Genomic DNA, 27,875 nt, shown 5'->3' with positions numbered 1-27,875 from the left:
AAACCAGATGACTGTATGCATATTTCCCTTTCCTGTCTTGGAGAAAAAAAAAAAAAAAAAAAAAAAGACAAGAGAAAGAGTTCAAACACAGGAGAATGAGTTTAAACATTTATTTAAACAGAAATTCCAAACCACTCCACCCTTTAACCTTTCAAAGACAACGACAAACTAGTTTTCAGCCAGAGTGTCAGAGCAGGCATAAGTTGTGTTCCACTACAACAACTCAGTAGCAACACTAGCAGGAGACCAACACATATGGAGCTAGCACTGCAAGAAGGGAAGAAGTAAAAAGGGTTTGAAACTGCTCAAAGGCACTTCTGCCTGCCTGCCTTTCTGTTTTCAGCCCAAGAAAAATGTGCTACCTTTAAACTGCTTTTTTTTGTTGCATAGCTGGCTGGTGTGAAATCCGTGGTCTGTAACAGGCACAACCTGGATAGCGTGAATCCTCTAAGGCACATATGAGATTGTGGAGCACAGGGCATCCTCTGTTGGGAACCCTAATCCTCCACTAGATCCAAGGGGAATCCAGTCTGTGCACCTAGCTTCCCAACTGCAGAGCATTGAGAAATGAGGATAGCAGTGCACTGCAGGAGAGCGACTCTCATCAGCTTGGTGCTTGCTTATTGGACATGGCTCAGGCTCAACTTTTCAGTCCTCAAAGGCACTGTTACATGTGACCAACGACCCTCAAGCTGGGACCCTGACCTGAGAACTGGCTCCAACGCACGTGGGGGGAAAGGAGAGCAGAGTCGCAAGGGCAAACAAGCCTGGCTGTACCAGGGCACCTGATTCTCACCTTCCAGGAGGGCTCTCCTCCTGCCCTGCTTTTGGTAGCAGTGGACAGGCACACTGGAACAATCCTTGCCCTGGACACTGCATTGGGAAGACAGCACTTGATTCAGCTCCCAGATACTAGCAATAGGCACCAAAGAAGTATTTAAGGAGCATTATGTCATGAGCAAATGGTTTGGCATCCACTTCTAGAGACAAATAGGGAATGCTGGATTCCCTGGAAGAGTCTCTCAAAAGAAGTCTGTCAGAGGTGAAATGATATCCACCTCCAGTAGACCTAAGGCAATTCTAGTAACGTGCCATTGATGGGGATCATTTAAGCCTGATGAAATCATAACCCCACTCTCACAATAAAGGTGAGAAAACTTAGGACTGCTTGGAGGCACCACGTAAGGCAGGGGAGGCTAGCTGATCCCAGGGATCCTACCAATCCCATAAACTTTACTTCAAAGTCAGATTGGTAATAAATTTAAGGGGAATAAAATTAACCTCATTCTCTAACAGAAAATGAGTAAATCTTGAGCATCAGACCATGCCTCTTCCCATCTCTAATCTTCTTGGGAAAGCTTCTCACTTCTTGAAAGAAGGTGAATTCCAGACTGAGATTTGATCATTCATGGTCTTTGGGGAAGGCTACATCCTGTGACCACTGCAGTAGTGACCTATTCTGGGTAGGAAATGGCATTCCAGCTTCATCAGAACACTGAGTGGAAAAACACAGACTTTTCCCACACCCACACAGAGTGTAGGCACAGGGACTGAGCAGAAGAGAAGCCAAGCAGGGAGCAGCTACAGGCTTATGCCAAGAAACCAGAAACTCTGGCACCCAAACCAAGTTGAACAGCTGGGGCAAGAAATGGGTAACTTAGTCTGAGGCCCAGATGCTTGGCATCTAGTTGGGAGGCAGGTGGTCTGAAATAATGAACTACAGATCCAATCTCAGACATTCCCCACTACTGCTACGGGAAACTCCTGATTCACTCATCTCGGTGCATTGCCTGGAAGTTGGAAAGCCCTCGGCACCCAGAATAAAGCCTTCAAACTCTGTCTATGCAGACCAGTGGACACAGCCATATGGCCAGAAGCTATGCCTCGAGGCCAGGGACATGCTGTCTACTATTATCTCCCTAAGAGGAACATCTCCAGTGCCTCCAGAATGATACATTCGCTGGTCCCTCTGCACCTGAACAGAGGGAAGCAGCCTCTCTGGCAGGGCCTTACCATGTGGTAAGGAGAGAATCCTAGTCCTTCACCCCTCTGAAACGAAGGTGGCGAGTCTTAGGGTTCAGCCAGCTTCAGTACAAAACATGTTTCCTCCTCTCATCTAGAGATGCAGTGATGAATACTGGGGTCCCAAAGGCAGCTCCCGGGAAACAGTGAAACAATGAAAGGGCCACAAGCTGCTACTGGAGCCATCGCCATAATGGGGCCGTTCTGCCTCACGTGCAGAATTGACAGATAAGGTACAAAGAGGAGCTGCTGCTGCTTCAATCACTGAGCTGGCCTAGAGCTCAAGGGCCCTCCCCCTCTCAAACTCACTCCTAGTTCATATCAAACGTACATGGGTGCTGCTCTGGAGCCTCCGGCCTCGCTCCTTGTCTGCGAGTGACCTGACGCCAGAAAAGCCGCTCTCTGCATTCGGTTAGTGTGCTGTGAAGTTAGATGGATCCCAGTGGGCTCAGGAGACTAGAGGTTGGAGCGGCACGAGTCCGTTCCCAGGAGACACCAGGAATCTGAATCCACATCAGGTTTCGGATCCACTTCCATCTCCTCTTTGGTTGTCTGTGTTCCTTTGGAATGAACCTTCACCTGTCAATACACATAGCAGTTACCCAAACAGCACCAGGATTAGCTGCAGAAAAGCTAGAAGCTGCACAAGGCCCAGTTTGTACTCTCCATAGCCATTTGTGACTCTTCACAACATCTGACTGCCCATCCCTTCTCATCAGGAGAAATAAAGGTAAATCCTATGTCTTTCAAAGCTGTCATCAGAGGAAACTCTTCTTGGCTTCATTCCTGTCTTGCTACTGTCAGAGCCTGCATCAGCAGCTTACATAAGAAACAGGCATCTTTCTTAGTCCCAGTAAATTCTGCTCTGATAGAGATGGCTGTTAAGAGCTGTTTCCTTCTGTACAGCCTCCACAACCTGCAGGAGCATGGTGAGCCCTGAGCATAGATATGCACCCAGATGACAGATTCTTACCTGCTGCATTTCCTCCATCTTCCTGCAGAACCGCTGGAGTTGGGCACTCAGACGAATAGTTTCCTGCTGCAGCTTCTTCTGATCATCCAGACACTGTAAAACCAGGCCTCGGAGGTGTGTCACCTCCACTTGCAGAGCACTGCACATGCAGCCTGCACCAGGAGATGCATCCTTCCCTTCACCACATGGTAAGGTTGGACTCAGGCAAGTAGGCTGCAGAGACATGGAAGGAAGTCAGGCCAGGTTTGAGTGCAAAGCCAGGAGTTGTATATGCCACAAGAAAAAAACATGTCCAGAGTGTTATCCCAGCTTGTTCCCGACTTGACAAACTTCTAGCAGGCAGGGTCAACAAGCTACTTCTCCTTCTGTCTTTGATACAAAGTCACTAGCTTCCTCCTTTTCCTGAGAAGGTTGTTCCTGTCCTCCTATCACCAAAATCCATCTGGTTTACCCCCATTTCCCTAAGCATAGGATCTGTGCCTCCTCTTGGGACAGAAAACCCCTAGAGTTAGGTAGTCTCGCAGGTTGTAATTTCTCATTGATTTTCTATATCAATTCTTCTTCCCATCTCACAACAAATTCTGCTTTATAAATTTCTGTTTTCTGCTAGGTCTCTGAGCCCTTGGCTTCTCTTTCTTTTTTTCCAATTGCATTATACACATTTTCCCATAGAACTGATCTCATTACTTTAAATCTGACCAAGAATCAGCTTTGTGTTCTAGATCCTTGGGATTTTTTCTCTTTGCAGCATCATCATCTCTGATTGTCACCAGCCCCCCTTTCCTCATCCAGGTGAATTAAGCCAATCCAACAGTCTCTTCTCAGCTGTCCCCATAATTCAAACATTGCCATTTATGGTCCCCAAGAGCTTTTGGCCAAGCATTCACTTTGATAACATTACCCAGGGGTCTGTTTTGGGCTTGTTTAATCCAACAGGTTCTTCAGAGGCCACTTTGAGTCCTTGAAGTTTCTGGTAAGGAAGAGTCTCCTTCTCAGGCTCTGAAGATGCCATGCTCAGAGGAAAGGGGCTGTCAGGCATGGGGATGAACTCAGCATTCTCCAGCTCCTGGATACACAAAAGCAGCTCTGTCAGGCCTGCCAACTTCCTGCAGGTCATTTCATCTTCTCCATCGATGCACCAACACCCTCTTGTGGTTAAACAGGCAACAAAGCCTTAAGGGCTCTGTGCAACATGCCTCTAAGAACCTATCAGTATCCCTCAAAGGTGGAAGGGGCCACCCAGTTTTCCCAGCCTAGATCCCCATTTTAAGGCATTTCTGAAAAACCACATTACCTGCCGCAGCCAGCCAGGGCAGGAGCTGCTGTCAGCACTGTTGCCTCCCTTAGCTTCTGTAGTGCTGATCCAGCCCCCCAACTCACGATCTGCTTCCATGGTTCCCCGAAAGCCTCCACTGGGATTGGGGGTTTCTGCTTCCTGTTCATTATCCTCTTCCTCTCCTCCCCCAGTTGTGCAGCTCTGAGCCACTAGTAAACAAAAGTGAAAACTTTATACCTTTCCCCACCTATGCTACTCCTGTTGCCAAACCCCGGATGGAGCAGAGAAGATGCATGAATTTGTACTGTATGGTCATGGTGAGAGCACATGCTAGTATTATATCCCTCAGCAGTTTATCTCCTAACACTCTCTGCAGGTCTCTCCATAAGAGCTTCTGTGCAGCAGTCTTTTGCAGTTTCTTGCCCCAGGTCTCCCACAGGTCCAAGAAACTGGACTCCATCTCTACAGCAACGGCCCCATAGAGCCCCTTCCCATATCAGCTCCCTTCAGTGAATTCCTCTCAACTTTTCCTTAACAAATTGAAGCTCCTCAACTACAAAGGCCTCTCTGCACCCATGTTGTTTCTCCTCTATTGCAGTTGTTGCCTCCTCAGGCTTGGGCCATCCCTTCCCATGCATGGAACCGACTAGCTTTCTTCCCTTTGAGCTCTTCTGTGAGGCCTTTCAAACATAGATAAACCATGCTGCAGGACTAAACTTTATCTACTCAAACTAACCACTGAGTGGACTTAAACCAGAGCTCCCCATGTCAGGTTACTTACCAGTACCAATGGACAGACCACTGCTGTTGGATCGTATTGTTTTGGAGTTCAACACCTTTTCTGCAAGGAGGGAAGCATGCTTTCAGTTAGAGTGCCACACAGAAATCAAGATAACTCTTACAAAGCCAGTGTTGCTGGCCTATGGCTCAGAGCAGCTTGCCACATTTCCCCCAGAAATTTGGGCTGTTCTCAGGCAACATTTATACTCTCCTGGGAAGAGAATATATCATCATAAACAAGACCCCAAAACTATACCCTAAATTTACACTTACCAACAATAATGATGGTGTGCCAGCCACGGCACGACAGGTCTGGGACATGATGCAATGAACCAAATATTGGCCGAGGCCACGAGGTACAAATATCTGAGCCATGAGCTCTCTCAGTCGATGTCATTGCCAGACGCCCATTCCCGCCATTACCCCAAGCAAAGATATGGTTGTCTGAGGAGACAGAAATTCAGAGACTCAATTCCCTCCCTCTGTCTCAGCCTGTAATTACTGTAAGGATCAGTCTTTCTGCTGTAACTGCTATCCCGAAGTATCTAATCCACCAGCTCCATTTTGACAGTCGGAGAACAAACCAATAACAAACCTAACAGGAAACAACCAAGTCAGTACTCTGCAGCATTAGTGACAGCAAATACTTGGGGCTGCATGGAGGCGATTAACAGGGCAAGATGGCCCCAGTCTAAGAGGATTTCCTTATTTCAATGCTGCACTGCAGGGCTGGTAAAAGAAATGATCAGTGGGAGCTAGAGAACCACTCTGCAGATTAAGTTTAAAGTAACCTAGCACAACTTGGCAAAGTTCACTCACCGTCAGTAGCAGCTATGGTGAATTCATCTCCACATGAAACCCTGATCACCTGCTTACCCCCCAAGGGGCCTCCCAGCAGGTTTATTCCCAGGTGCTTCTTATAGTCCCCAACACCAAGCTGTCCACACTTGTTGGAGCCAAAGGTCAGCAGGCGGCCTCGCTCTGTGAGGAGGAAGGAGGAGACGGTCACAGTGAGGGCCCAGCTCTGCAAGCATCCATGCAGACACAGCATGGGCAGCAACAGCCCATGAACAGGAATGCCTCTGCTGAGTGGCCAGCCAGGCGGGAAGGGGACAGTGCCAGACAAAAGGAATGGGTTTTGTCTGGAAATGCCTCCCCAGTTCCTTCCCCCACTGCTTCCCTTTTCTGATGCTGGGGCTGGAACTCCTCACAGCTCTCTGACTGATGTCACTTGGGCAAAGCCCAAGCTGATCATAAATGATTTCTCTGCTAGCCCAGAGCATGATTCTTCCCAAAACCTTTTTTCTCCCCTTTAAAAAAACCAGGAAGGCTGGCATTGCTGCTTCAGCTGGCTAGGAAACCAGACTGCTGAAAAAAAAAGGAATCCTGAGTTCCTGGAGCAGGCATAAACCTTGCTACCAAGAGCAAAACCCCTAGTGTCAAGGGCCAGGCTGAAAGGGCAAAGTTGATGTAATGTAATTCAGCAACCAGCATTCAGTTCTTACTGCACAAGGCTCTCACCATCAATAGAAGCTGTGTGTGTCTTCCCTGGAGAAATGGTACGGATCTTGTAGAAGGACAGCTGCTTGGCCAAAGTAAGGGAAGTGGCATATGGCACCTCACAGTATGTCTGACAAAAGACGTGGGCAAGCACAGAGTGAAAAATCACACATTCATCAGCTAAGACTACTCAAGCAAGTTCAGGTCTGACCACAATATTAAACCTAAAGTTTAGGTTTAGGTTTAATGGACCTAAAGTCTAGGTTTTAGAACCTAAAGACAGTCCTAAAACAAGTATGATAAAAAACTGCCAGAATCTGCATCACTGGATAAGTCACCAGAGCAGCTCACTTGGTTTCACTACCTCAGATCTGACATAAGCCCACAGGGCAGACAGAAAACTGAGGAACAAATTGCCTCTTCCCACAATCTCAGTATGCATTGTCTTGACTGGAATTAAAGCACTGGCACAAAGCTAATCAACACTTTGGTACAGGACTTCCATTTCCCCATATACTACTGATTGCTGGGAGCTGGAGCCAGGGATCCAAATACACTTACATCATGATTGATTATCCCTGATGTGCACTGATTCAGGCCCAGCTTGTTGAACTCGTTGAGTCCACATGCCAAGACTTTGCCTGTCTGGGTAAGCAGGAAAGTTCCATCACAGCCACAGTGAACGGACACAATGTTTAAGGTCTTCGGAACATCCACCTAGGTGGAAGAAATACATCCTAAGAAAATAAAAATCCCAACACCTATTACATGGAAGCTGGCACATGGAAAACAAAGGAGGGTAGAACAGTGGCACAGCTAGTCTGGACACTATCAATAGCCAGTACAGTTATTTTGTGTAAGAATACCATAAAGTCTGTAGCATGGAAACTCTGGTCACAATGCAGATATTCAAGGCAGACACCAGTGACCAGCACTGGAACCTGAAATATGATGGACAGGCCGCCTGGCCATATGGGCTCTATAAACACCAAACCCAGTTAGATGAGCAGGGCTGGGTCTGAGCCTGTGCTGTGTGGGTGTCATACTGTGATAAAGATCTTTGGCTTCCAGGCACATCCTTATTTGTTTCTAACCCCCAGTGGGTTGGAATACTCCAGTTACCTCAGCACTGTATTTCAAGAGGGTTTTACTTTCAACTAATCTTTAACTCATTATATTACATTAAAAGACTCACAGTAGTTGCACTGCTGTGACTTTCCTCTACAGAAAGCCATTTGGTATTTCTCACTATGATTTCTACAACATTAAGCTGGCATTGCCATCATGGAAATCAGAGAAATGAAGCTCTAAGCTATGATTCTGTCTGTTTTGTGAGTGGTATGACTCTGCCACGATCTCTAGGAGAGAAATGAAGCAAAATTAAGTGAGGAAGCAAAGTTAAAACCCTTGCAAACTCTATAATGTCTCAGAAAAAACACCTGAGCTTCAGAGATAGCACTTCTAAACAGCAACTAATTTGGATTTATGCCCTTGCAGATCTTGAGAAGTAGTCACAGCCCTACCTTCTGAGGGGTGTAGTGATCTTCTTCTGAATCCAAGCCCAAGCGTCCTGCATCAATGAAAATACTGCAGTTAAAAATGGCCTCACCAGCTGCCCATATCTAAGAACTGGTATTGTTTCTCCATAGTCCTAAAATAATATCCCTACAGAACTAGAATCTCCCTGCTCCCCTACATCCATCATCACCTGCCAATCCTCGAGGGAATCCAACCCCACTCACAGAACCATTGCCCTACCCACAGGGAAGCCAAGTGGCACCCTAGAGCTTTCCAGAGTAAAGTGCTAAGGCTTCAGTCTCCAGTTCCCCATTTTTACAAGGAAAGAAAATCCCAAAGAAACAATGTTTTTTGCCCCCCAGGGTATATACCAGGCAGCCCTCACCCAGGCCCTGCATTACACCTGCACCAAGCCACTTTCTGGAAGGCACGTCCCAGTGCCCTTGGGATTCAGGGAGACTCTACCTACCGTACTCCCCACAGCCCCATGTGTAGACTTCTCTGTTCCTGGTCAGCACTGCCACATGGTTATCTCCACATGAGACCTGCTCCACAGCATTGGTAAGAAAGAAATCCAGCTGCAGGGGCTCAAGCACTTCAGAACCATAAGCCTTGTCAACACCAATGCATCCATAATAGTCTGAGCCAAAGGCATACACCTGGCCCTCATCTGAAGAACATAAGAGAAGCTTGGTCAGCACATGGGGCTCATCTTAGGCTGCATATTAACCTCTTAGGGCAGGGTCAGAGCAACTTCTTTTCTGAAATCATCCTCTTTAATGCAGAAGAATGTCTGACTACGGAGTCCTTTATGTTCATGTTTAGATGGATCTTACATGACAACTTGCAGCTACTTCAGTGCCAAAAAATCTTTGGTTGAACCTGCCAATTTCTTTAACAGTAACTCACAAATTAATTCTATGGCTATCTAAGTCATTCCTTCCTTAAAATCACCACCTGAGCTCATGTCTGTCAAATCTCTGCCTTTTCAGCAATAGCAAAATAAGCTTGAAACCACCTTATTGAGAATCATTTGCAGGGATAAAGCAAGAGTCAGATTCTTCTACAACAGACAACAACACACCTAACACATCCTTTAAAGTATGAGCAGGGACTAGAGACAGCTACCAGATGTCAAGCATTATGAATTAAACAGCAAATCCTAGATACACATTATTTTTTCATCACTGCGTGACTCTTTCTCCACACAGTCTAAAGAAAGTTTCAAACATATCTACATTCTTGACTTCAGGCTTCATTGTCTTTAGTACAAGCATGTATGGAGGCAACATATGCACTGGTAAAAGCAGAGATTCTGCACAGACATGTGGATTTGTGGTCAACACCCAGCTTTATCACCAAAAAGGAGCACATCCTTATCAAAATCCCCTCCTTCTTGGGAGTCAATATCTGTGTAATAATGTTGATCTATCTCAAATGTTGAGATATAATCTATCCCAAATGTAATAATGTTGGTACTATCCTCAACACCGAGGGATGAGTAACACACGGGTCTTTCTCCTTTGTGCACAAAGCTGTGCTAATCTGATGGTGAAGGCAAACACCTCCAACAGCTCAGCAAAGTGAGGGGAGTTGTCACTGCCTACACATCCATAATAGCCTGAGCCAAGGGACTTGTAGCTCTCACCTGTGATGCACACTGTGAAATCATCTCCACAGGACACCTGGCGAATGGCTTTTCCCTGCAGCTTCTCAACGTGCTTTGGCTGCCGGTAGGAGGCTCTGTCTCCATGTCCCAGCTGCCCGTGCAACTTGGTGCCCCCCTGCATATTCTGCAAGACAGAAACACCTGGTGAGGTTACATTTACATAATCCCAGAGATGGCATCAATGGTTAACAGCACCTCAAGCAAAGCACAGAGGACTGCAAGGAGCAAGAGAAAATGTTCAGTCTGCTCTCGGGAAGAGACGGCTATCCCTGTGTATACAGCAGACAACAACCTCAGTGGCACCGATGCACTAACAAGGAGTGATCCAGTCTCATGTCAGCAGCTGATGAGGAATCCCTGCTCCTTTCTCACCTGCCAGGCTACAGAACCTGCTCCCTGTTGCAGGACTGAAATTCATCCTTCAGCTTTTTGAACTACTTTTCTAAATCCTGATGGCTGCAAAGAAATGCATAACCTGAAACAAATGTCACTGAAATGGCCGAACATAGCAATTATACAGGAAAAATAAAACAAGCAATCTTGAAATTACTCCAAGTTGCTCTCCTCCTATTTGGATCTTCTTCCTTCCTCACTGACTTATCTTCTAATCTGTTCTAACAGATTCTGTATAATCAATACAAAAACCCATGGAAGCCTAGAGATGGAGAACACCTCCATGTCACAGACCATCTAAACCTGAGAAGACTGAGTGCAGTTGTTTAAAATGCATTATATGCCGACATTTTTTATTCACTTTAAACTATTCCAGAATTTCCACTCATCATAAAAAGCAGAGTTGTTTAGCATAAGATCCCTCTGCTTTCAGATGCAAGTTGCCTTGCAGATGACAATTTTATTACAAAAAGGTAACTCACCCCACCCATTCTGATCTTGAAAAACCCTCCTCAAAAATAGAAAAGCCAACAGAGAATCACTGAGTCTCCACTGCACATCCAGTAGTCAGGAATGGAACAAAGAGATGCTTGACTCAGTGTTTGGGCCTATGAGACCATCATCTACAAACTTCAAGTGCACAGCAAGTCTCCAAGACACTTCCTGTCACAACGGAAAATGTCTCCCAGAAACACACTATCCTTGAGAGACTTGGGTCAGCCCAAGATGGCCTCAGTGTCCACTGCAGTCAGATTTATCCCTTTCCAAGCTTCCTGCCTATCTGATTCAAAAAGGCTCATGAATGGTCACCAGTAGATGTGAAACCTCCTTTCCCACTCTTACCCGCTTCCTGCAGTTTGTCTCACTTACCACCCAGGTGTAGAGCTCCTTCTCCACTGTCACCACAGCAAAGTGAGTGTTACCAGCACACACCTGGCGTGCACTGCAGCCACTTTTGATGGCATCCAGCTTCTGGGGGGTGGACTTTCCACCGCCCCAAACATACACCTCACTGGTGCGTGAGGTCACCACTGCAATGGGAGCCTCATTCATGGTAGTTGACCTGCACAAGACCCCCCCCCAACAAAACACACATGCTTTTAATAATGAGTTTGAATTGTCTGTCATCACCCATTTTCCTGCTGTTGTCTAGCAGTTTCTTCTTCACATCCATTCATGGTTTTTATTGTCAAGAACTGTTCTTCCAGCAAACTGTGAACAGCCCATGAACTGGGACAACTTCACCTAAGGTGCTCAGATAGTGTTAGTACTTCCAAGTTTATGAGGAAAAAATGGTCCAATTCTATCTGATAAATAACAGAGAACCAGCTATACATGTCACAGAAGCTACCTGCTTCACAGAGCAACCCAGCTTACAGGCTTGTTGGGAACTATGTTGAACCTCTGCTGTACCAGGTTTTATAGGAGATATTTATATTAATGTAATATTCATGATTCAGACAGTCATATTCCTCCTGCTGAGGGGAATCTGTGTGAAAGGAGAGATCTACATTACAATTCAGATATGTAGGCTGTAAAGATTACATCCTCAGCAGGACAGATTACAGCTGGATGGGACTTGCTGAGGTACAGTTCCAGCCATACAAATAAGTAGGAAACAAAAGGCAGAGTAAAACACAGGACAATAATCATGCAAGTGCCGTGTCAAATTTCTAGCATTGAGGGATCTTCTAAACTCCAGTATTCCATTAAGTTTGTCACAGGCTAACACTCTCAGTTCCTCTCTGGGGAGCTGTTCTCTCCATACTTCCTTTCAAACACATGTCTAAATAATTACCTTGGTCGCTTATTTGGCCCATTAAGCAGCGTGACTTTCTCTTCCATCTCCCTGCCAAGAGAGAAAAAGGATTTTAGGAAACAGCAACAGTGCTCTATGCAATTTACTGGCAAGCAGCACACACAGACTGTTTTTCTTTCCAACAAAATGCTGCTGCCTCTTGGAGGAAACATGGCAGCTGTTTACCAGCTCACAGCAATACACAGTAAGTAGGGCAGAAGTAATGTACCACACAGCTAACAAACTTCTAGAAGAGCTGAGGACAACAAACTACATCTGTATGAAAATGCAGCCAACCAATACCCACATTGCACAAGAATAATCTTAAATGGCTAAATATTACCAGGATTTGGGCTTTTACCAATGCATACAGCAAGACAAAACTCAAACTCTGCTGATCACCAAGCAAAAGAGCATTGGTGCAAAGGACTAAGTCTGCTGTTCCCAACTAAACCTATGTGGAATAGAAACAGCCCAGAATTATTGTCCACCTTTCGTGTGCAGGCTGATGGTCAAACTAAGCTAAAATGGGCCACTTTCAATCCAAGTCTCTCCCAAAGAGGGAGGCAACAAAAGGAAAAAGTGAGGGTCTCTATAGTGAATGATCCATATATTTTGAATATATATATTCAAAATGGCTTTTTCCAATGACTGCAAGAGGATCTCTGTGACTCTTCATACACAGAAATTTGAAGAGTAGAAAGAAGCATTCCTCAAAGTCTCAGAATGGAATACTTCAAGGTTCCCAACACAACAGCTTCTAAGGATGCAGAGACCTTCCCCATGCACCAACAGAACATCAGATCAGGCAACAAGACTGCAAAGAGGCACTTTTCCCCTAAAGAGAATGAAGTGCTTAAATATCTGCCTCACATCAGTCTAAATTCACTTAAGGACATTCCTATGAAAGTATGAACACCACCAGTCTGTGCAAATCCTCCTGTTTTCCCTGTCAGCCATCTAGGTTTCAGGCAAGAGCATCTGATTACCTCCTGCGTTTGCTGAGAAGGGGATGTTCAAGCAATTCATCTGCAGTGGGTCTCTTTTCTGGGTCCTGAAAGAAGGAAGTAAGAAGTAATTCTCTGGGGAATACTCATCACCTACAACAAAATCTCGAGCCAGAAGACTTCATTCAAGCCTGCATGGACTTCCTTCCTTGACTCCCTTCAGAAGGGGAAGGAATTAATTCAAATATTTAGAATAAATAGAGATAACACCACAAGCAGGAGGGACTTGTATGCTCCACAGGTATTAATACTACATTTGCTTTCAATAAATCAATTCCCTACAGAAAGCCAGAGCCCTAGGAGACTGTACTGAGATGATGCTCCTACCTCCAGAGCACTGCATCAAAAAATAATTGCTTCTGCCAGCCCATTAAATACTTGTCATCAGAGAAAACCCAACACACCTCCAGAGCCTGCAGGACTGAGACAAAGCTTTCAGAGGACTGCAGAAAGCCCAGCTTTAGTGATGTCTCAAGCCTCACAAAAATTACCCTGCATCAACAGCTCACATACTGAGACAGGCATGTCATTCCCCTTCCCCCCTGAATTCCATGGTTGAAACAGCTGGGAAAGGGTATCTGAAAGTTAGAAAGTGTATCACCAACCTGATCAAGGCAGGAGTTCACCATCTGGATCAGCTCCCAGGAATAGACAGTGGAATCAACCTCCATGGCACGATTTCCCTGTACAATCTTCACACAAAGGTTCAGGGGATTCTAGGCAGAAACCAGAAACCAGCCATAATGGAACCAAATTGGACAATGCGTCCAGCGGGGAGAGATGCTATAGGCCGCTGCTATTTTCTTCCTCCATCTCTGATAGCAAACACACCCCTCTTCCCTGCCTAGCAGGTTCTCCAGAAATCTAATAACAATTCCTACAGAAATGGTACCGCTGATAGCCAGGACTTAGTGGCAACATCCGGCTTTTCCCCAAATTCTCTAACAGTGCAGGGAGAAGAGGCTTCTCTTGGCATGAAATCTCCTATGCCGCATATTGCCATTAAACACAGTACAGCAGCAAAGTGTCTGGGGACTAGAGAGCCACCACTGGAAAAAGTGAGGAAAGGATGGTATTTTCATACCTTCTCTTTCAGGGTTACAAAATCTTGCCTACAGCAACTAGCAGCTTTTCCCATCACATGGCAGAAGCTAGCAAATTACATGTGACAGCCAGCAATGCTCCTTTCACCCTCCCTATGCCAGCTTGACCAGACTTCTCTTACAACCAAGCTTTGACAAAGGATTTGACAGGATCACATCCTATGAAATATGAAGGCCAGAACTTTTTGTTACAGAATGCTACACAGAAAATTCACAGCTAGTAATGCTAAAGGAGCAAAAAGTCACAACTTTTGTGACCAGTAATGCTAAAAGAGCACACAGTCACAAACTTCCTCCTTGTCATGGAAAGGATACTTCGTTCACAACCATGATACAAATTAGCACAGCTATTATTCTGTACCTAGTAAACATGGGCTGCAGACAAGGGTGGGTTTGGCAGAAGCCAGAGAGGCTGCTCCATCTCTGCAAGAAGGGAAATCTGCACAAAGGGTAAGGAGAATCTTGCAGACATTTCATCTGGCTATAGGTGTCAGTTTCAGGCCACTGGTTTTTTAACTAGCAGATTTAAACAACAATGAAAGAAAAACAGGACTGAAGAAAGCTATGAGCCAAGTGTGAATCTTGGGACAATAAAAAATAAGGTTATTTAGTCCATACTAGTTTGCAGACTTACAGTAGCATCAAAGGTCCTCTTCAAAGTAAGCAGCTCAAAGATGACACAGCCCACAGCCCAAATATCTGATTTGAAGTTGTATTTCACACCCTGGCAGAGTTCTGGGGACATGTAATATGGAGTTCCCACCAGCTAGGAAAAATAACATTTAAAAATCAGAAATGATCCCACAGCCTTCAATTCAGGAGCTCTGTATCCATTATGTTCACACAGGACAGAGCTAGACACTGATCTGACACAGCACTGAAGTGATATACCTCCCTAATGTGCTGGAGGGATGGAAAACAATAAACATCCTTTTTCCCAAGTCATCCACAAAACCGTCTGGTCCTGAGCTTCCTAAAAGATCCTAGTCACCTGTCTTCTCATGTACCTGATGTGGTACATACTTCCCACTAGAGTAATAGTCACAAAAACACAGCAAGGACTTTCCCCTCTCTTAAATATACACCATTTAGAGGTAATCAGGGCTACAAGTACTGACCAGGCATATGGAAAACATCACATGAGTTTGAAGAAAAAAAGATGTAGCAAAGCTTCCAAATACAGATGCCAGATCTTAGCTATGGAGCCACTCTAATCACAAGATACTGCCAGGACAAAGTCTGCTCTGTCTCAAAAGAAAAGAAGGGTTCTTTTTGGGTCAGTATGTAGAAAGCTGGCTTGAGTCCCACCCAAAAGACTTTCACTTCAGAAGTGGACTTTCCTGAACAATTGTTTTGTGTAGAACAAACACCCCCAACCACACAAAAAAATTCAAAACCCTTCACATAAATACAAAGGCCTCCCAGGTACTGCAGAAGTAGTGGCTTAGCTCAAAGTCACAAGAAGGAGACACAGAACAAACATGATAAAAGATATAAGAATGAAGCTTCCAGATGAATGGAGCTCACTCCTTAGAAAGGAACTAGACATCAAAACAAAGTAAGACAGAATTTAGAAAAAGGAGCAATATTTATAGATGACCTCTTTTCAACTCTCTCAGCAAAGCTCCAAGGACTACAAAGCCTGCCCTTCATGAGACTCTGCAAGAACACTGGCTACCTAATGGGCACATTCAGCATGTGCCATCTCCTCCCATTTCCTGTTACAGAGCGTGACTGCTACAGAGCTACACGAGCCCCAGCCATGGGAAGGTTTAGAAGCCCCAAGCTTTTGAGTATCACATAAAGAACTAGGACACTGCACCTAAACCTTTTTAAAGCAAAGGATAATGTAAGCTCTCTGTAAGACAGACATGTTTTCTGTATCTTCTTTGGTAAACGGTAGAAAATTATAAATTAAGAAATCAATGTTTAGTAAGCAAGATGTGAACATTCTACAAAAATCACAATTTGACTGCTACAATTACAAATACTGATAATAACATGTTTTGCACTCATTTCCAAAAAAAATTACTTCCAGTCTGCCACTGGTCATTAGGTTACAGATTGAGCAACTAGACCAGAGTATAGCCAGCATATAAAAATCAAATTATGGTTGAAGGTGTGTAGTTCAAAACCTTTCATACATGAAAAAGGAAAAAACAATGCTTGCAGGTGTAGTAAGTATAGATGAATAGACAACACAGGCAAAAACAAATCTGGAAATTCACAGCACAGACCGAACTGCCTCTGAAAGTCAGAAGGTCATGAAAACTGTGACAAAACAGAAGTGGCTTTGCTGCAGCCCAGCCTAGTGATGGCTTTATGCAGTAGCCTCGAGTTCCCACTTACAGTGGAACTGCACAATAGTGTTCATGTTCTGGAAGGGAACAGGCAAGTATTTAACTACACATCCTAACAGAAGACCAACACCTGGCATTAAATTGAATAATACAGCCGAGTAAGGGGAATTGTGAGCTGGCTTGTGTCCCAAACTATAAAAAAGGCCTTTAGCAGATAGGAACCTCAGATAATGTCTCCCTTTCCAAGCCTAACACTCACCACAGAAATTAATGGAGCTGAGAAATCCACAGTGAACCTTAGGTACCTGCAATACAGCTTACTCTGTGTCATAACTGGCTGCAAAAATGCTTTCTTGGCAGGGTCTGGAACAAGGCCAAGCTTGACAGCCTTCTGGTAGAATTCATCTCTCCTACAAAGCTTTTCCCCCCTTTAGGAACATTACCAATAAACCATACATCTGGTTACCATAAAAACACAAGTGCCTTTCTTGCTTCTTCATATTTTGGTTCAGAGCCTGAATATTAAAGAGTTTTGAGACATGCCTATGGCACAGTGCAGTATCAGGCACACACATCTAAGCTCAGATCCACCCGAGGCAAAATTTACCTGCTAGCAGAGCAGCATGACAAAACTAAATTTGTTAAGCTGGCCTTAACCAGCCCAGAGGGAGAGCATTGTTCTGATGTGACTATAATGCTGCCTCTGTCCTTCAGCTAGCACTGCCTTCATGTTACACAGATTCACCTTTAGAAGTGCCATGCCTAGGGGAAAGAAGAACAGTGCTCTCTAGCATGGCTACTCTAGCTCTGGTACAATTCTATTCCCATAATGGCACCTATCTTTAGTCTACTACTGCTTTCCAGAGAGACAGACCTCTAAAAGGTAATCTGGTAACAAGGATAACTCCAGGCTGCAACACATCATCAAATATGCCAAAGTTAGTGAGATAAAGTTAGGAAGTAAAGTCGTAGAGAGGTGGGTGTCAGCCTCCAAGAAATAAGTTACAAGACAAGAAGAAATGGCCCCAAGTTGTGCCAGAGGAAGTTTACATAAAATACTAGGAAAAATTTCTTCACTGAAAGTGTCAAGGCATTAGAACAAGAAGCCCAAAAAAGCAGTTGAGTTACCATCTCTGGAAGTGTTCAAAAAAACCTGTGGATGCAGCACTTGGGGACATAGTTTAGTGGTGAACAGAGCAGTGCTGGGTAAACAGTTGGACTCAATGACCTTAGAGGTCTTTTCCAACCTTAATTCTATGATACCATAACACTGACAGAAATTGAGGGGTGAGGGAAAGGAAAGTAACAGAAAACAAGCAGCAAGAATGTACAGTGTTCCTGGTCTTCTGCAAGGCGTGCAGAGATGAAAGAAAAACATAACTCAGTTTGCACACAAAGATGGCAGATACTCACAGTCTCAGCCATAGAGTACTCAGAGTTCAGCTTCTTTGCCAACCCATAGTCTCCCAATTTAATCAGGTTTGCCTTGGTTAGAAAGATATTTAATGTCTTTATGTCCCTGAAATGAGAAAAAGAAATTCAAACACTCAGATATGCTTCCAGATTTCACAGCTTTCCACACATTACTATAGTTTCCCCCCAAAATGAGCTACTTGCTACTCTGCCGGCACTCTGTCACACATACATACACAGAGTTCTGCAAAGGCAATTTTGCCCCAGGTACCAGGGCAGTAACTGCAGTTATCCCTGTTTTATTGCATTCTCCACACAAACACAACAGTTTCAAGAGCTCAGGCTCAGATACCTATGTAAAGGCCACTGATCAAAGATAGTTCCCCCTCTCAGTTTCTTCTTGTATGAAGGTCATTGAGCAGGTCTTATTTTTGCTAGTTTTATAAATAGATCCAAGCCAGGAGACACTGAGCTCACTAAAAACATAAGTGTAGCTATGAATATGTATGTATGCAAATATAAACACATACATGGAGGGTGTGAAACAGATGCCACTCCAGAACTTAACCATAACGTTCTTATCCCTCAAGAAGAACTCTTTATAACATGACATAAGACTCTAGCCCGTGAGTTTGCTAACCTGATTGAGAAGGCTTTAGTGTAGGTTTGATAGGGGAAGGAGATAAGACCAGGCTGGCTAGACATGAGGCTGCACACCAGTGTTGAGGGTGAAATCGATAGCCCAGCTGAAGTACATCTGCACCAATGCACACAGCATGGGTAACAAACAGGAGGACCTGGAAGCCACTGTTCAGCAGGAAATCTGTGACACAGCTGTCATCATGGAAATGTGCTGAGGGGACTCATACCTCTGGAGTGCTGCAGTGCAGCTCTTCACAAGGGACAGGTGGGCAAGGAGAGGCAGTGGGGTGGCTCTGTACATTAGGGAGCGTTTTGACTGCACAGAGCCCAAGATCAGTGACAACATGGCTTGGTGCCTATGGGTGAGAATCAGGGGGAGGACATCCCAACCAGGATGAAGAGCCAGAATCTCATCTGGCTGATGCGGCTGGCTGATGTTTCATGATCACCAGTTTTTGTGGGAGATTTTAACCTGCTGGAAAGTCAACATAGCAGAGAGGAGGCAGTCTAGGAGGTTTATGGAGGGTGTGGGAGATAACTTTGTGACAGAGCTGGTTAGAAAGCCTACTGGGGCAGTGCCTGCTGTTTCTGAACAGAGAAAGGCTGGTGGGAGATGTGGTGGTTGGAGGTCGTCTCAGGTAGTGACAACAAAATGACAGTTTTAAATTCTTGGTGAAGTAAGGAAGGGAGTCAACAAAACCTCTACACCTTGGAGTTCTGCAGGGCAGACTTTGGTCTTTTCAGGACAATAGTTCAGATAGACCCTTGGGAAACTGCTCTTGAAAACAAATGAGTTTAGGAAGGCTGGACATACTTTAAGGAAATTTTAGAGATGCAGGAGCAGGCTGCTGGAGAAGCTGGCAGTCCATGACTTGTCTAAGTGCACTCTTTCCTGGGTTAAAAACTGCCTGTGTGGCTGGGCACAGAGCACAGTGGCGATGGATGCCACATCCAGTTGGCAGTCATAACCAGAGGTGTTCCCCAGGGCTCAGTGTTGGGGCCAGTCCTGTTTAATACCTTTATCAATGTTTTGGGAGCAAAATTTTATCAATGATTGAGAGCACCCTCAGTCAGTTTGAAGACAAGCTGGGTAGGAGTGTTGACGGGCTGAATGGTAGGAGAGGCTCTACAGTGGGATCTAGACAGGCTAGATGGATGGGCTGAGGCCAGTTGCAGAGGTTCAGTAAGGTGAAATGTTGGGTCCTGCACTTTGGCCACAACAACCCCAGGCAGTGCTACGGGCTGGGGGCAGAATGGCTGGAGAGCTGCCTGGCAGAAAAGGACCCGGGGGTGCTGGTCAACAGCAGCTGGACACGAGCCAGTGTGTGCCCAGGTGACAAAGAAGGCCAGTGACATCCTGGCTGGTATCAGGGAAAGCATGTCCAGCAGGACCAGGGCAGGGATTGTTCCCCTATACTCAGCACTGGCAAGGCCCCAGTTTTGGGCCCTGTACAAGAAGGACATTGAGGTGCTGGAGTGTGTCCAGAGAAGGGCAACAGAGCTGGTGAAGGAGCACAAGTCTGATGAGGAGCAGCTGAGGGAGCTGGGGGGGGTTTAGCCTGGAGAAAAGGAGGCTCAAGTGAGACCTTATCACTCTTTTCCACCACCTGAAAGGAGGTTGCAGCAAGATGGGGGTCTGTCTCTTTTCCAAGGTAACTGGTGACAGTTGTCACAAGAAGAAATTGCCTCAGGATACACCAGGGGAAGTTCAGGTTGGATATCAAATGAGTTTCTTCACTAAATGGGTTTTTAAGCATTGGAATGGGCTGTCCAAGGAAGTGGCAGAGCCACCATCTCTGGAAGTGCTTAAGAAACAACTAGACATGGCACTTAGTGCTATGGTTTAGCTGACATGGTGGTGTTTGGTTGGACTCTTGAGATCTTGGGGGTCTTTTTCAACCTTAATGATACCATGATTCTATGACATACTATGCCCAAGAGATCAAAATGCTGATGGCCACAAAAACACTGAACTCTAAAACTGATAGAAAACACTCTCTCCCAGACAGAGTAATCTGTGTGTAGTTTCACAGATCAACACAAGAGGCTGGAAAATAGAGAGAAGTCCCCACAGTATGATATGCTTTTCATGGCCAACACTTCATAACACCCTCTTTTCCTAACGTACCATCAACAACTTCCCAGTGTAGATCAGGAAAACATCAAGTAAAGCAGCACTTTGCATTCATCCACTTGGGGCATCGCAAAGTCCTGGGTCACTCTGACAATGTCTGCAGCAGATGGAAATCACTGCAAACATTTAAATAATTGTTCAATTCATTATTATGGAAGGATTTGGGGCCACACACGTTCAGAGGTGGTAAGCAGGAAATCACTGCAAAGCAGGACAGACATGACATCTGCTTCAGGCCAAAAGCTTAAGGCACTACTTTACTGAGTGAAGACTACCAACCCCTCATTAGCAAGGCTTGCCAATTACTAAAGATTCAGAATGGCAGCAGCCAGGATCCTGTCCTACAGAAAACATCCTCACACAGCTATGCCCATAAGTTAGCACAGCACATGACCCAGCTGTCCTGGAAGTGGCTGTCTACATGTGCAATATTCCCCAGAACATTCCTTGAAACACACGTAAGACATGAGATTTGCTGCTCCCAAACAGAAAAGGGCAACAGAAAAAAGTAATTAGCTACACATTAAAATCTCAGAATAACTGTCAAAATTACCACTACAAGCTAACAGACTCTATTAGCTCCTTAAGTAACAAGCCAAAGAAATAATATTCAGATAAATGCAGGACAAATCTTCACATGGGTTACATTAGCGCAATGGACAAATGCAAAGTCTTCATCACCATTAACCTCCAGGAATTACAGAACAATGCACACACTGGCTTGCAACTATTAATTGTGGAACAGGTTGGAAGTACCTTTGGCCTGTGGTAAATGCTATTCCTACCCACTTTAACAAACATCATTTATCTGCTATCGCAATAAAGGGCAAATTTACTTCCTTCCTGTGTGGATAAACTCTTTGTTCACACAGCTGCAGTTCCGTTTTCAAATACAAGATTTCCTGCACATTTATCACAAGATAGTTTCTAGCATAATAAAAAAGGGATTCTTAACATCTAGGAGATCCTATTACACTTTGGAGAAAAGCTCAGTGCTTGCTTTCAACAAAGAAGCAAAGAAGTTCTTCACTCACCCCCATGAACTGCACTGGTTACCTCAGCTTTCTGAATGCCACACTCACCTGTGAAGAATTCCAGCTCGATGAATGCAGCTCACAGCTGATGCAATTTGAAACAGATACCAAACCACCATCTACATAGTAGGAATATAAGCATAACATGAGGCTCAAAAAAAAAAAAAAATTAAAAACCCCCAAAACCCTACACATTCCTGTCACACTGAGGCACAGCAAGAGGGTCTGACCATACCATTTAGATGCTCTTTCAGGAGTATGAAAATTTTTGGATTTCCTGGTTTGGAAATCTCTAAAAAAGTTATTTCAATAGGTAGATTGTTCTATTTCCATTCACAGTGTCTGTCCTGACAAGCATCAGAGATTCAATAAGTGAAAATATCTAAGAATGACAACTAATGACCACTTGGGAAACATCAACAGTTATAGTCTCCAAAATATGAATTGGGACCATTAAATAATCTCCATGAGCCAGAAAGCTTTAGAAGTCACTATACAAGACAAGTGAGTGTAATCATTAATTAGCTCAGCATGCAGTGAAAGCAGACAGCAAAAAGTAAGTTTAAATAAAATAAAAACAGAAAAAGTGAAGAGTAAGATAGATTCAAGGAAATTACTTGGAAAAAAATCCCTACAAAATTATTAAGAAGGTAAAGAAGTGAGGGCCCACTAGGAAGAAACACAGAAGGAGGTTTAAAAGTTAAATGTTTGCCAGGATAAGGTGAAGAAAGCCAGCTCCTTCATTATTCTCCCTTGGAACTACATATTGCTTATAGACAGTTAAAAAGGAAAATAAGAAGTTTCAGATAGTCCATAAATGCTTGCAATATTGAACCAGAAGGATGCCAGCCCCCAGATAAACACAGAAATTCCCCACCATCACAACAAAAAAAATTTGAAGAAATACTCAAATAACCCTACAGATCCCCAGAACATTAGGCCAGCCCCACTGCTCCCTCAAACCATCCCAAATTACCTCTTCTTCAAATAGCTTGTCTTTCTGTCGCAGAATCTTATCGTAGAGGTTCCCTCCTGTAATTATAAGCCAATGAGAAAGACAGAGGTTCATCTTAGTTAATGGCAGCAGTTACTCTGCTCAGGTGCTGCTGGGAATACTCAAACCCCCTAAGAGATCTGATCAATCACTATAGCTCTCTCTCAGCATTCTTCACTTAAACTGGTCTGGCACTCACAAAATTAAGTTCTTCTTCCATCTAAGAACTTCAATGGTGTATCTAAGCCTAAGCAGAGACAATTCTTTAACATCACCCTTTAATTTACTCTGAAAAGCAAATCAATAAGCTTGGCCAGCAGTCCCATTTTTTTTTTGCGTATTTTTTGTAAGTCCTTCTCGGGGTATATAAACATGTATTAGCTGTACACCAAATCACGTGAGATTGTCCTGTTCAGCATTACATATACAAATAATACATTAAAAAAGATAAAGAAAACTATTTTTAAGTCAGAGTAGTCCCTGAAAGCATAATTTACTGTCTTTCCCTACCTACTCCTCAGGTCTGACTGGCCTCTCCTTTATCTGCCCTGCCAAACACATTGGTGCAGAATTCACAAAGCACTGACGAGAGCAGTACCACTAACAGAAGCCTGAAATCAGCAGAAATCTTCAGTGCACCCCATGACTTTAAGACAGCAGATTGAAAATCAAGAAGAGCTAAAAGAAATGATGCTGAGGACTGCAGGTAGAGAAACTCCACGTCAGATCAGCACCCAAACAGTAAATTCCAAAACTCTGATCACCTCCTGTTGCTACTCCAATTCCCAATTATCATATATTATGTCTTAATCATAATGGATCACCAGGACCATTCCCATGGTGCAAGACAGCTTTTGGCTGCATGATTTCCATGGGCCTGTCAAGTGGTAAATGTCCAAAACAGGCTGCAAGGACTCCTTTGTCTATTTGAGGGACTTAATTCAGACTTCCATGTTAGGAAGATTTTTCTAATTAAGATTCTCTTCACTTAATTTCTTCTCATTCAGCCTTGCTGTAACTTCTCAACATTTCTTTTTTCTGCCTTATGTTCACATTTACAAATTAGCTACAAACCACTCTCTACATTCACATTTAAACCAAAGTATTCACTTCTGCCTCTTCTTATGAATGTCTTTTCTAACCATTCAAACTTTGCAGGCTTTTAGTCAACTGTGTTCTTCATCTCCCTTTTTCTCCCATTTTTTTTGCAGCTTTTCTGAACCAGAGAGCAGCACAATAGGCACTACATTGCCAAAATCCTACACAGGGAGACAAGTTAGCTCGACTCATATAACCAATACCTCTATGCACACACAGAAAAACCAAATTAATTTAGTATTTGTTTCATCTAATCACATCTAACCTTCCAACACAGGTTATTCTCTTTTCAATTACTGTATTTTATAGGGTATTTCTTCCCAAATATATTTCATTTGTATTTACTGATGTTATCCTATGGTAAATCCAAGTCTCACAGGACCATGATATACACATGGAACTAAAGGAAAATACGTCAATAATTTGGCTTCCTCCTCTGTAAAATAGGGGCAACAAATTCTTTTTTAGATCTTCAGAAGAGACAAGCCAATTAAACAGCAAAACCTTTGGATTCTGAGGAGTGTCTGACAGTGACTAGTCCAGCCTTACTTTAAAAATTACTCACAAATTATCTTGGGCTTGTACAGTGAAAAAAAAAAAAAAAAAAAAAAAAAAAAAAAAAAAAGCCAAAGAAACAACTATTAATGCATCGGCAAAACCACTATGTGGAAGTCCAAACAAGATTTCCTCTTTCTCATGTCCCTTGTTCTTTACCATTCAGACACATTCAGGCAACACCAGCTATACACTCATTTCTTGGTTATTATCTCAAAGCCAACGGAGGCATTTACAAATGTGCACAGACATCAATACTACGCAGCTTTTCTTTATGCCCTCCAACAAATTTATAATGGCCTCAAGCATGCAGTCTTTTCAGGGCAAGTAAGTAATCCACAGAGAAAGAGAACACCTAAAATAAAAGGTGCCTCAAAGAGCTAACATTCCCCTATGCTTGTACTGGACTCCACCCTCGACAGGAACAAAAAGCAGAGAAGAAAAACCAAGTTTGGCCAAGCTACCAACCAGGGTGTCTGACACCCTTCAAAAATACTTTGCCCAAATCTGTTGTGCTCTCCAACCTGTTCCAGTGAAAGCAATCTGTTGTATAAAGTGATCACAACACAATGATAGCCTTTTCCAGCAAAAAAACATTTCTACTGATGAGCCAAGGCTTAACACAAGCCCTTACAAAAACCGTATTTTGCCTGGGGAGCTGTCCAATTCATCCAAACAGGGACCACACCACAGTTCTAGGCACGTGTCCTGTTCCAGCAGTGTAAGCTGTGCATGGGCTCCTCTTCCTGCTGTCTAAGAGCAGCTGCTAGTCACAACCTCATTGCAAACCCTTCTATCACTCCATCTGAGCTAGGACTGCCTCCCCTGCAACTCTAAACACCACCATCTGAGCTACTCTTGGACAGAATTCTAAAATTTTCTCCACCACCAGATGGACCAGGTTTGTTGTCTGGGTATTTTTTTAATAGTAAATATAAAAGCTGAAAGCAGAAGGTGGGAAAAAGTCCTGACTACAAGTGCACCAGGACATTTTTAAGCTCTGATTTATAATTGCTAAATTATAAGCCTGTTTAAGTAACAGTACTGAAAAAACAGCTCTGCTTTGTACTGGTAGAGAGGCCCAGATAGTCTCATGGTCTTGTCCCACTGCCCTCCAAAAAGAACACAGCAAGGTGCATTAGAAGTGTTTATCACCAATAATCCACTCCTTCCAGTGCACCAGCCATTCAGAAAACTCAAGAAATCATCTACTGCATAAACTGCCTCCACTAACTACTGGGCTTCTTTTTTTAGCACCTGAGACACAAATCAGGAGGGCTCTCAGTCTCTTCTTCAGGAGCTATGCAGCAGAATTCACCTCCACTCCTTTGCTCTCCAGATGACACTGCACAAGAAATACCTGCTGCAGGTTCTGCAGCAGGGTGACCTACACACATGGCAGCCACCTGTTTATAAATGGGAGCAGGAATCTCACCATTACAGTACTCCAGCTCAATCAGGAGCGTGGTGTTATCCATGAAGTGATTGTAGTACGCGATGATGTTCTCATGCTGCAGCAGCGCCAGGATAACGATTTCATTCAAAGCATCACGACGCTCCTTTTCTGACAGCCGGGTCAGGTCCACCTCTTTCCACACTACAAGTGAGTCATCCTGAAACACAAAAACAGCTTTCAATTAAAAACACAGTTATGAAGAGAGCAGTGTGTGCCTTCATAGCAGGAAATTATAATAGCAGGAAAAGTAAAAGACCTTCCTGTCTCTTATGGATTTCAGACAAATATTCTTCACAACTTAAGTTTTGAGGTTTGTTATTTGTCATTAGAAATAGTGATGGCCTGAAGCCATCTTTCTAGGTGGCCAACACTCACTCTGGGAAAAAAACCAAAACACCAAACTAAGGGAAAGACACAGGGTTTGTTTTATTTTGATCAAGACTAAATATACTCCTGTTTAATAAAGAACATTGTATCTTTTATGCTGTAACTGTAGGATACTGTACAAAACCATAAGCTGCTACAAATATTCAAAGGAAAAAGCCTAAAGAAAACAAAACAAAACAAACAAAAGCCCCACAACAAACCAATAAGGAAACCAGAATGAATTTAGATTTAGTTTGCCCTTGTTAGGCCCACACACATTGTCAGCCATGCTATGAGTGATCTCTCAAGTGAAGAGTGTTTACTTACATCTGCCCGAGCCATGACACCTCAAGGTGGCCAGAAAAAAACTGAAGAACTTACCTTTAGAACTAAATCAAGCATTTTTCCTTGACAGCCGCTAAAACCACAACTACAATTGAACTGGATGGTATTAAACGAGTTGGGAGCAACGGGAGGACTGGCTTTTCATCCAGCCTCCCCTGATTACACTGACAGGCTGAGCACGCGAGTTACCTGTATGAGATGCCCCCATGTCCTCTGTGACTAGAACAAAACAGAAAAATGAGTAGTCTACTAGCGTCAGAAGAATATCCACATCTCCCTACGGAACTTCAGGGGACCCAGAGACCGGCAGTGCCCAAAACCCAGACCCTGCACCCCCGGGCACCGAGAGCTGGAGTTGTCACTTTGTGTGCGGGCTGTTCCCAGAGCGGTGCCGGGGGTGTCATCCCGGGGGCTGCCAGCATCACCCTGGGGCTGCCGGCATCACCCTGGGGCTGTCAGCATCACCCTGGGGCTGCCAGCATCACCCTGGGGGCTGCCGGCATCACCCTGGGGCTGTCAGCATCACCCTGGGGGCTGCCGGCATCACCCTGGGGCTGCCAGCATCACCCTGGGGGCTGCCGGCATCACCCTGGGGCTGCCAGCATCACCCTGGGGGCTGCCGGCATCACCCTGGGGGCTGCCGGCATCAGCCTGGGGCTGTCAGCATCATCCCGGGGGCTGTCGGCATCACCCTGGGGCTGCCGGCATCACCCTGGGGCTGTCAGCATCATCCCCGGGGCTGTCGGCATCACCCTGGGGCTGCCGGCATCACCCTGGGGCTGTCAGCATCATCCCGGGGGCTGCCGGCATCACCCTGGGGGCTGTCAGCATCATCCCGGGGGCTGTCGGCATCACCCTGGGGCTGCCGGCATCACCCTGGGGCTGTCAGCATCATCCCGGGGGCTGCCGGCATCACCCTGGGGGCTGTCAGCATCATCCCGGGGGCTGCCGGCATCACCCTGGGGCTGTCAGCATCATCCCGGGGGCTGCCGGCATCAGCCTGGGGCTGCCAGCATCATCCCGGGGGCTGCCGGCATCAGCCTGGGGCTGCCAGCATCACCCCGGGGGCTGTCAGCATCAGCCTGGGGCTCTCGCTCACCCCAGGGGCCGAGCCCAGCCGCGGCTCCTCGGGCACCGGCGCCTCCAAGCCCCGGCCCCGGCAGCGGCCCCCGCCCCTCTGGGAGCGGCCTCGGGGCCCCCGGGGGTCGGCGGATCGGGGCCCCTCTCCCGCCGCCGGGCCCCCACCCACCTCGGTGCGGCGGTACAGGGTGGCCTCGCCGAAGGCGCCGCGGCCCAGGGTGCGGATGGGGATGTAGTGCAGCTCCTCCTGCTCGCCGGGCACGCCGCCGCCGCCGCGGGAGCCGCCCCTGCCCGAGGACTCGCTGCCGAAGTCGGAGCTGATGGAGTCGCAGTGCCGCTCGTACTCGCCCAGCGACATGGCGACGGCGGCCCCTCGGCCCGGCGCTCCCTCAGCGCGGCCCCGCGGGCTCCATGTCCGC

The 27,875-nt window shown here is 45.3% G+C and overlaps 1 protein-coding gene across 2 annotated transcripts; it reads right to left on the bottom strand.

Moving 5' to 3' along the window:
- Positions 1-96: 96 nt before the first annotated feature.
- NEK9 (NIMA related kinase 9) lies at positions 97-27,875 on the bottom strand. Of its 2 annotated transcripts, XM_083864340.1 has the most exons (23): positions 27,626-27,875; positions 26,566-26,595; positions 25,645-25,822; positions 22,539-22,594; positions 21,611-21,681; positions 17,753-17,858; positions 14,674-14,805; positions 13,542-13,652; positions 12,919-12,983; positions 11,930-11,980; positions 11,002-11,194; positions 9,718-9,862; positions 8,539-8,739; positions 8,075-8,121; positions 7,113-7,268; positions 6,573-6,681; positions 5,871-6,032; positions 5,325-5,495; positions 5,053-5,112; positions 4,290-4,480; positions 3,897-4,061; positions 2,996-3,208; positions 97-2,601 (listed from the first exon to the last, which is right to left on the bottom strand). In XM_083864340.1, the coding sequence occupies exons 1-23, from the start codon at positions 27,812-27,814 to the stop codon at positions 2,479-2,481; spliced, it is 2,925 nt and encodes a 974-aa protein (XP_083720466.1). In that variant the 5' UTR covers positions 27,815-27,875; the 3' UTR covers positions 97-2,478. The 2 variants fall into 2 exon arrangements, with proteins under 2 accessions (XP_083720466.1, XP_083720467.1); XM_083864341.1 differs by lacking the exon at positions 26,566-26,595.

This window comes from Zosterops lateralis (genome assembly GCF_965231275.1).
Source record: "Zosterops lateralis genome assembly, chromosome: 6".
Classification (NCBI taxonomy): domain Eukaryota; kingdom Metazoa; phylum Chordata; class Aves; order Passeriformes; family Zosteropidae; genus Zosterops; species Zosterops lateralis.
This window is presented reverse-complemented; position numbering and strand designations above follow the sequence as displayed.

Bases quoted from the DNA above. Each gene is read 5' to 3' on its own strand.
- NEK9 (XM_083864340.1), bottom strand. From the start codon at position 27,814: ATGTCGCTGGGCGAGTACGAGCGGCACTGCGACTCCATCAGCTCCGAC. The intron at 17,859-21,610 runs GTGAGTGTGGCA...TTCTCATTTCAG, and splicing joins CGAGCTGGAATTCTTCACAG to GGACATAAAGACATTAAATA. The intron at 11,981-12,918 runs GTAATCAGATGC...CTCTCTTGGCAG, and splicing joins CTTCTCAGCAAACGCAGGAG to GGAGATGGAAGAGAAAGTCA.